We start from the raw sequence: 9,154 nt of genomic DNA on the forward strand, positions 1-9,154 counted from the left end.
GCATTCTTTCTTCCTAGAGGGAGGAGAAAATTTTCCCAGAAAAGCCAACAGAAACAGTGTTCATTCTACACCAAAGCAGGCAGTCAGCACATCTCCAACACCCAGTCTTAGCCAGCTATGCCACAGAAGTGCAGGAAGGCTCAGAAGAGGAAGCCAGGTGCATGCTAACACTTGAACCAAAGCATCCAGTGGGATGGACCACATGGGATAAGCTATCCCACGCGATTCAGGCTACATGAGCATAGTACTGAAAGACCAAGAAAAATGTGAATTATTTCCCATGCTTGTGAAATGACTCTGTCAGGCACAAAATCACCTCCTTCCAAACATAAAACCCCCTTTTCAACACTATCTCTGAAAGAAAACCAACACACCTGCCCAGTAATAATAGAAGGATCGCAAAATGAAGAACATCCTGTCCTTACAAGAACAGGAACTACATGTCACCAAAATCCAAAGTGACATGCCATCAATCATCTGCCTTATCTGTCTTCTGGCTTGTATACTTTTGGGTGTGAGTACTAAAGCATTCAAGAACATGGAGGTCTTCTGAAACTTTAAAGCATGGTTTACAAGGAGAAATACCTTGAGAAAAATGCTTCTCAAGCAGTATCTGAATTACAGGTATGATCTCAAAGCTACGCTCTGCACTGTTAACAGAGATCTGGGCAAACTATAGGACAATATAAGGGAACAGGAAAGCTGATACCCCATTCTCCATCCACTGTCCAAAACAGGGAGGTCTGGCAGCTGCAGCAACTATAGTATGCATTGTTCTCATGCACAAGTAATGCATAAGGTATAAACAAGGGTTAACTTGCTGCCCTGCTCTAATAGCACACATGTATCCACCATCAGAGGTGACAGGGGAACAAAGAAGGCAGGTAGGTAAAGTCAGCTCTTTTCCTTAGGAATTAAACTGGTCCCCTTGACTTTTTGGAACACATTCACACAAATTCAACTGGGAAGAAGAAAGCAAAATAAAAAACTCTAAACAAAACCAACATCAGTGATCTAGAACATGAGGTTTATCTTTCTTTCAGCGTGTTTTATCTATGATAACAAAGTGAAGAGGTTTAGGTCAGTGGATTTTCTTCCTCAAATGTCTGTTTCCTGACAGTTCCTTAGCTGTGTGCCTGCAGAACAAATCAAGCTCCAATTCTAATCCGTACATAAATTCTTAGTGCAGCACACACAAGTAGACCAGACAACTGCAACAGAAGCTTTTTAATGTATTCTGCAGAAAATACTGTGTACATCCAAAAAAAATATAAAAAAGGAAAACATTTAAACATTTCAGAATACCTTAAGCAACTATTCCTCTCAAAAAAAGCCAACATAACCAGCAGCAGAGTCTCAAAAGAGTGGGAGGCATCAAGGGAAGCACAAACAGTCATTTTGTCTGTCAGAAAGTAACAGCAGCCACAAGGAAAACAGGCCCTGAATGAGGTAACTCCAGGTCTTTATTTCTGCACAGCAACTGTGAAGTTAAGACAGTAACTGCCATGACCCACTCATGTTCATCAGAAGCCAAAAAAAGGAAGTTAGGGACCCAAAAGGTGTTAGAAGACAAAACCTTCCCTCTCTATTTCACCTGGAAACAAAGCTGTAAGACTGGTCCCCCAAAACCTAACAGACCAACTTCATGGTTATTTTTAGCCTAAACTTTGGAGGAGTCCATAAACACACCATTCAAGGCTCACTCACCATTCAAGGCTCTCCCCTGCTCTGTAAGGAAACAAGACTGACTGCAACAGGCTTCTGTTCTTTTCAACCAGCTCCATTCTCCAAAGACACTCCAAGTATTTAGGAGATACAGCAAACTGACTGGATTTGCCAAAAATGGAGGATTGTGTGGAAAGATTTTAGAACAATCTTCTACCATTTCAGTATCAAGTACCATCCTTTTCAATTTAGCTTAATAAACTTCAGGTTTTAATCTAGCAATATACACCAGAACAGCTTCTCCTGAAATAATCAAGTTCCATAACGACAGGCTTCAATTTTAGCACTACAAATACCACTGGAATTGAAAGCATATAAATAAATCCATATTCTAAGCTTCCAAATAAAAATTCAGTCATTAAGACACGCTCATTTGACTTCATTTAAATCAATTCATTACACAAAAAATGCAACTCTGCTGGAGAAATGGCAGTTCCTGAAACTCATCTTTCCAATGCAACAGCCTCCATTTTTTAACAGCTCACAGCAACAATCAGCGGTCCCCACAAGTACACAGCTCTTGCTGTGTTAACACGGATATGATGTCAGATTTGTCAGGAATAACTATGAGCATCACTGCCAACTGAAGTTAACAGCACTACTCAAAACTCACTAAAGGTACCATGGTTTTATATAGGTTTTATACAGGTTTCTGAGGGAGGGAGTTAACACATCTGACAATTACTGTCAAGTGAACTGAATTTTGTGTTGAAAGACAGTTTCTTATTGTATGAGAAGACATCAGAATAGCAATCAGAACAACTGAGTGCCAAGATTTTAAGGAAATTTTGAGAGCTATTTAAAACCATGGGAACCTGCAGAGGAATTTTATCACATTATATTACGTTTAAAGCAAATACAGGTCCTGGTTAATGCACACGAGCAGTTTGCTCTTATTAGAACAAAGACAGGAGTAAGGATATTCTACTTCAGGGCACTGACTCAGCACCAACTGCATTATGTACAACCCTAATAGATTAAAAAAGGTTTACACACAGTTCCTCCTAACAAAATGCAGGGGCACACAGAATGATAGAGATGGAACAACGAATCAACCTAGAATGACAGAGATGGAAGAACAGTTCTTGAGCAGCAGCACACACATTACCCATTGGTGTCTGCACACTGAAAAGCCATCCAGGCAGCTGCCATGCAGCAGCCCACAAGAACTGGCACACCACTGTGTACAATAGATAAAGTCAACGACAGAAATGCTTGATAAAGAGAGAAATGGAGCAGAAGTGGAATACAATCCAGGAGCTGAATATAAAATCAGGAGTATTCTCATCAGAAGAAAATCACTTAGTTCTCTGAACTGGCAAGTTCTCAAAGTTAATTTTTAATAAAAAATAAAAATCAAGCCCCCACAAAACAAAAATCCCCCATTAAATACATATCCCACCATAAACCTGCGGAGTTCACAACCCCAAACACGAGGAAAGGGGTCCTCACTTCTAACTTTGAACAGACTGCAATTCCAACACTTCACCTGGGAAATACTGCCTTAAGACACACAAAATAGCTGAAACTTGGGGTGACCTCCAAGTTTCAGGTGATGCACGGATCCTAGGCCATCCAGGCTATCAAATACCAATGTTTTACTTCTTTAGACTCTCAAAATACTGACTAATCCTGTCAAAAACCCTTAGACTAAAATGTCTCCCACTGCCTCCAAAGCAGCTTTCCAAGTCACTGAGAAACCATCCCGTTCTGCCCATAACCGAGATAAAATGTGCTCCTTTCAAACCAGCGCAGTTTTATCTTAACTCCCAAAAAGCACACCCAAACGGTATTTAAACACCTTTACTGCACAAACCTAGAAAACAACCGAACGAAACCGTCAAGTGGAGTAAGAACAGAGCTTAACACGGCAAGGGATGGGGGGATAGGAAAACGTCGCTAAAGGCACACAGTACCCAGAAATATGGCAGAATAAACAGACTGACTGAAGTACAACCGTACTGCTCCTCTATTAGCTACCACAACGTCTACTTACTCGAGAAAGAACATTAATAACCGTTAGAGAACACAGCTATTGTTTACGATGAACCAGAACTGCATTCACCGAGTACACGACAGTACTCTTACGAAACACGGGGCTTAGGTCCATAGCCGAAAGGCACAGAAAAGGCATTTTTACGGTAGACATGACACACACAGGGCAAAAACCTCTCACCGAGGCCCGTCCCGCAGCACAAGCGGAGGGCAGCCCCTCACGCCACCGAGCACACGGTACCGGGGAACAGGCGGCAGCCGCCATCAGGAGAGAGGGCGGAGGGGAAGCCCCAGCTCCCTCCCGTGCTCCCGCCCAGCGCCAGTTTACCTCATGCTGTAGGCACCGGCTCCCAGCTCCTGCCCGATGCCGGAGAGGCTGGCGTCGAAGTCGTGCACCAGCCCAGACTCGATCACCTCGTCCATCTTCAGCACCCACGCCATCTTCCACCTCCCCCCGCGCTCCCGCGCCGCTGCGGGAGGAGCCGGACGGGGAGGAGCCGCTCAGCCCCAACGCCGCCGCCGCTGCTGCTCCGCCGGGAGGCGCCGGGAGAGCGCGGGGCTGGAGGGGCAAGGGGGGTGTAGGGGTGAGGATCGCCTGCGGGGCGGAGGAGGCAGCGACGGTTCGCGTTCAGCCCCGGGGGAGCCCTTTCGCTCTCAGCATCCTGCGCTCGCCCGGCCGCCGCGGGGGGCTGGGGACCGGGCGGCCGCCACCTCCTCCTCGTCCTCCGCCGCTTCAGACCGGACACGGCCCAGGGCCGGTGCCACCGCCCGAGCTCCAAGCCAGCCCAGCGGCGCCTCCCGCCGCATCATTCACAGGGCAGGCGGCAGCGCGGACACCCGCGGCCACGGCAGCCCCGCCGGGGGGCAGCGGCTCTACCGGGGTCCCGGCCCCCGGCGTCCCTCAGGCAGCGCCGCCGCTCACCCCAACATGGCGGACACTTTACCTCAGAGCGGCTGCCGGGGCAAGGGGAGACTCCCCGCGCGCGGCGCCGCTGATTGGCTGGCCTCCACCGGAGGGACCAATCAGAGCAGGGCGAGGCGGGAAGGCGGGGGAGCACAGCCAATGAGAGGGCACTTCCTCACGCGAGGCAACGTCACCGCGGGACAGGTCCCGCTCTCGCCCCCTCCCCTTCCGAGAGGCATGCCGGGACAGCCCGACCCGGAAGCGGGGCGCAGGGCGGAAGCGGAAGAGCGGGGAGGCGGAAGCAGGGCCCGGAGCCGTTCCGGCTCAGTCCGCTCCGTTACCTGTGCCGGAGGCAGCTGCAGCAGACGCAAGAACAACGGGAACTGCTGGTGACTGTATTATAATGGTGTCCCTATGGGCGTAAAGTACTTAGAGTCCATCAAGAGGTGCTAACGGGGTAGTTAACCCACAGCTCCGTGTGAGGAATGCCTCTCAAAGCCCCTCCAACGGTACTAATCCAGAGGAGAGTTAAACAGTTTTATCAGAAGTTTCATTAAAATGATACATGTAGTAAAGTACTGACACTGTAAAACGTCTTTTCATCATATCACCCACTGCCTCAGGTACGAGTGCACAAGTTACTCCAAAAGATACAAGTCAGGAAGGCCCCAGGTTCATTAATGGTTAACAAAATCTAGCTGCTGCGCCAAATGTACACCTGATATCCTCAAAGATAAGCACAGGGACCATGCCTGATGAGTCCTAAAGTTAAGATGACTGCCAGCATCTCCAGAAAATGGTACTGGCATTTTTGCTGCTGTAATTGATGTTAAAAGTCTGCCTGGCTGTGGACAGATGAGAGATTCATCTGCATAGAAAAGGAAGCTTCAAAAGGGAGAGTTATGAAGAGAGCATGGGCTCAGGGACAAGTCACTAGCACAGGCACTAGCCACCAAATTACAGATTTTAGTGACAAGAATTGAAGTTACCATGGGTAAAACGCCTCTTTTAGCCTGACAAGATGCCAACAATACCCTGAATTCATTAATTTATTCTGATGGAAATATTTGTGAGCGCTTCTGAAGACAGCACCAACCCAAATGATGGCATTAATGAATTGCAGTGGCTGCTGGGGGATGTTTATGGTCCAGTTAATAAATTAGTAGGCATTATTCAGTATACAACAGTAGTGGCTGTAATTGAAGAATTACAGAGTTTTAATTGAGAACTGAAATCTTACCCTAAGCAGACGTTTGTAGACGTCAAGTGGACTTTATAGAAGGTAGCGTAAGTAAGACTGTAACTATAAACCACAACAGAAATACAAAGATGATACAAAAGGAAGTGGTGGTTTGTGGAAAACTAAAAGCAGCACACTTACTACTTCTGGCAAGCAGGGAGGTAAGACAGGATCCAAGACCAGAGAAGCCAGACAGTTTGATTTATGCATAGCAAAACTGGTTTATCTGCCTACTATACTTACATTAATGTAGCTACAAAGCAGTTACAGGATCATAAATTGGCGATTTTTATGTTGGGAATTGTTTTCTTCTTACATAAATCCTCATCTTTGTTAGTTTTCCCACAATTTAACTTTCAGGATGATTTGTTGTTAAGTTTATATGCTGGGCTTATACTCAGGGAGAATGTCAAGTTCAAGCTATTTTAAAGCCTAAGTAAATAAAGAATAGAGATTCCTATTGCAAAATTAAAGTAGTTGTTATTCTTTATGAGCAACAAACAGTCTTGGCTGGGAAGATCATCCCACTTTTTATGCTTTCTGTATTTAATGAAAAACTTGAGTGGTTTTAACCAAATAGGAACCATTGCAAATCCACACACTATGCACATATGGTATTTTTTATGCCCTTTTCCCAATAGAATTCCTATTCTGCAACATGGACAATATAAGCCTCATGCAGAGTCCCATAGGTTAGGTACACGAGCCTGTTTTGAGGATGAGGTTGAAGAATTGGTGCCTAAATTGTGTATCAGTAAGACAGAGAGCAGAGGCTGTGGGACGGAGAAGACTACACTACAGAATGACACTTCTCTCTTCCTGGCTTCCTCCCAAGCTTTGCCTACGTGAAATACATGCAAAGGTTTCCACCTGCCTGGTGGGATTGTCTAAAAGAGGCTTGTTTCAAATAAAGGATTGTCTACACCAATAATCTGGATCTCTCACATAACTTCTTCAATCATCTGAGCAGGCCAGATCCACAAGCCTAACCAGTCAGAGATGATATTCCCTGTGGCCCTGCTGTTCCATTTCTGCATATCCCTGTTGCCAACCCACAACTGGGTTTGGAGACTTGATGCAACAGGGAGCAAGTGCATGCAGTGGGAGCCTGACTCTGCAGATATATCTGCATAAATGTTTTCCAAGTAGAGTTTTAGTGGGATGTGGAAAAAGGGGTCCTGGGACACTCCATCTGTGCTTCCCTAGTGCTGGCTGGCATCCTCTCCCACAGAGCTCCAAGGCCAGAGAAGCCAGATAGTTTGATTTATGCATAGCAAAACTGGTTTTCCTGTTTCTGTATAAGCCTTACCGATGTCCAGATGTGGACATCATCCAGATGTGATGTAAGATGTGGGACAGAAGTGCAGTGCTTTACTGAGGGTGAAGCGCTAAGGAAGGAGCCAAACAGCTTGACAATAGTTATGCCCAGGTGGAAGCCTCGTGCCTGAACTGATTTGTTTTCTCTCTGCTTGTGGCAGTTTGCCTCAGGGGGCAATCCTGTTCACTCCTGTACACATCCCTTAACTTATGAAGGTGTCCCCCTTATGATGTACCTCAATACTACAACACAGATGCAGGCGGCCATCTAAACCTAAAGGCAGGTGCTCAAAAGTGGTAACTTCAGAGGGATTCAGATGGCAGATTTTTAGATGAAATTTAATGGAAATTAAATTTCCATTTAATTCCCCTGCAAAAATGCAAGGGAACTATGAAAAAAGACAAGGACATGGTGAAAACAGGCCCGAAAGGGGGTGGGAGTGGACCCCCCTCCTCTAGGCTGAACAGAGGCTGGAGGAGTTGAGACTGGGGGTGTGAGGGGGCATCTTTGCTTTCTCTTGCTCTTAGGTTCCTTTTGCACTGGGAACTGTGCACATCACTTGTGCACAGGATTGCATCAGGAAACTCCAGCACCCATTCATCACTGCTGCTTCACTGCCTGAGTCAATAGGAACAGCGCTGTGTTTGCTCCCTATTTGTGTTAGACACTTTACATCTCTAATCACCCTGACCTTTGTCATGAAAGGGGTTGATTTTATAAGGCACAACAGTAGTTTCATTGGTTTCAGACACTGGAACCCAAATATAGCCTCAATTCCTTTAAAATCTAAACCTAACACCTTTCTGCTAAATCCATGCTACTCAGCAATTCTACAAGAGCAGAAATACTGTTATAGAGCAATAGGTGTGAGAATACCAACAGAAAAAGCCATATCAAGGTAGATGGTTGAACACTACCACATTTACATACATTGTATTTAGCCAAGAAGTAATAAGCTAAAGTCTAACACAGAGAGTGAACCAAATGATAAGTTGAAACTCAGTTAACATAAAGATTACCTGGAATTTATGAGCCTGGCTCTTGTCAGAGCATAATAATTTTTGATTATAAGAATTTGAATACTGTACACAAATAACATTTTAGTCATGAAGAGGTAAAGCAGCTCACAGTAATATGCTGACGTAATAAGCTATATATTGCATCAGAATTTGAAGGGAAAAGTGTTTTGTCAGAGTGCTGGATCAATTCAACACACAGCCCCTAGTACCTGATACTGCAGATCAGCCAAGCTTCAGCAGATAACCAAAGCAGATGTGAAACATCAAGGTATTTGTATAAGTCATATTAACTTCATAGAGTTTTATCTACAGACTGCACATGTAATTTGAAGGGGAAACAAAAAAAACAACATTTCCTATCAAGCAGTAGCACATTCCTGTCACAGTTACTGGAACACACATATGGTGGCATCGTTTGTGAGAATCATGGAGCTCCAGTCAAGTAACCCTCCACTATGTAAACTGGGCTGCTCAGACTGTTTTTAAGGGTCTAAAATCACCAGATCCGAGTTGTGAATCAGCAAAGGCTGTGCAGTCTGCACTCTTGTCACCATTACCATTATGATTAATAATCACCCCATTCTTTTCTTACCGCAAGTAGCTGCTGTTGCTGGTGGGATACTGGGGATGGTGATAATGTTCCGGCTGGCTGTGCCAGAAAAACATTTTGGGATGAGGTGATGCGTTGTGCTCAGCTAAGAGATGGTCACTGCAGTGATGGGAGAAAGAGAAAACAAATACACACATTCAGATTAAAGTTGCAGGTTGGTTCCTCTCACATTCTACATTTAGCTGTTGGTGTCACCCGCTCAGGAAGAGGCAGGTAGCTGAGGTCTCAGCTGGTCCCTACCTGCCCTCACAGCACTGTTGGCTGCTGTCCTGACACCAGGCTTCGTTAGCAGCTGATGTGACCTCATCAGCCACCCCCTGTATCTCCTGCTTCCCTCCATGCT

General features: G+C 45.5%; 1 protein-coding gene across 3 annotated transcripts in view; it reads right to left on the reverse strand.

Moving 5' to 3' along the window:
* UBP1 (upstream binding protein 1) overlaps positions 1-4,673 on the reverse strand; it is a 30,636-nt gene extending 25,963 nt beyond the window's left edge. For all 3 annotated transcript variants that reach the window (XM_034062235.1, XM_034062232.1, XM_034062229.1), the window contains exon 1: positions 4,049-4,673. In XM_034062235.1, the coding sequence (XP_033918126.1) occupies positions 4,049-4,161 (113 nt within the window). In that variant the 5' untranslated portion in view covers positions 4,162-4,673. The remainder of the gene's footprint in view (positions 1-4,048) is intronic.
* Between the last annotated feature and the right edge of the window lie 4,481 nt (positions 4,674-9,154).

Source organism: Melopsittacus undulatus, chromosome 1 (genome assembly GCF_012275295.1).
Source record: "Melopsittacus undulatus isolate bMelUnd1 chromosome 1, bMelUnd1.mat.Z, whole genome shotgun sequence".
In the NCBI taxonomy this organism is placed as follows: domain Eukaryota; kingdom Metazoa; phylum Chordata; class Aves; order Psittaciformes; family Psittaculidae; genus Melopsittacus; species Melopsittacus undulatus.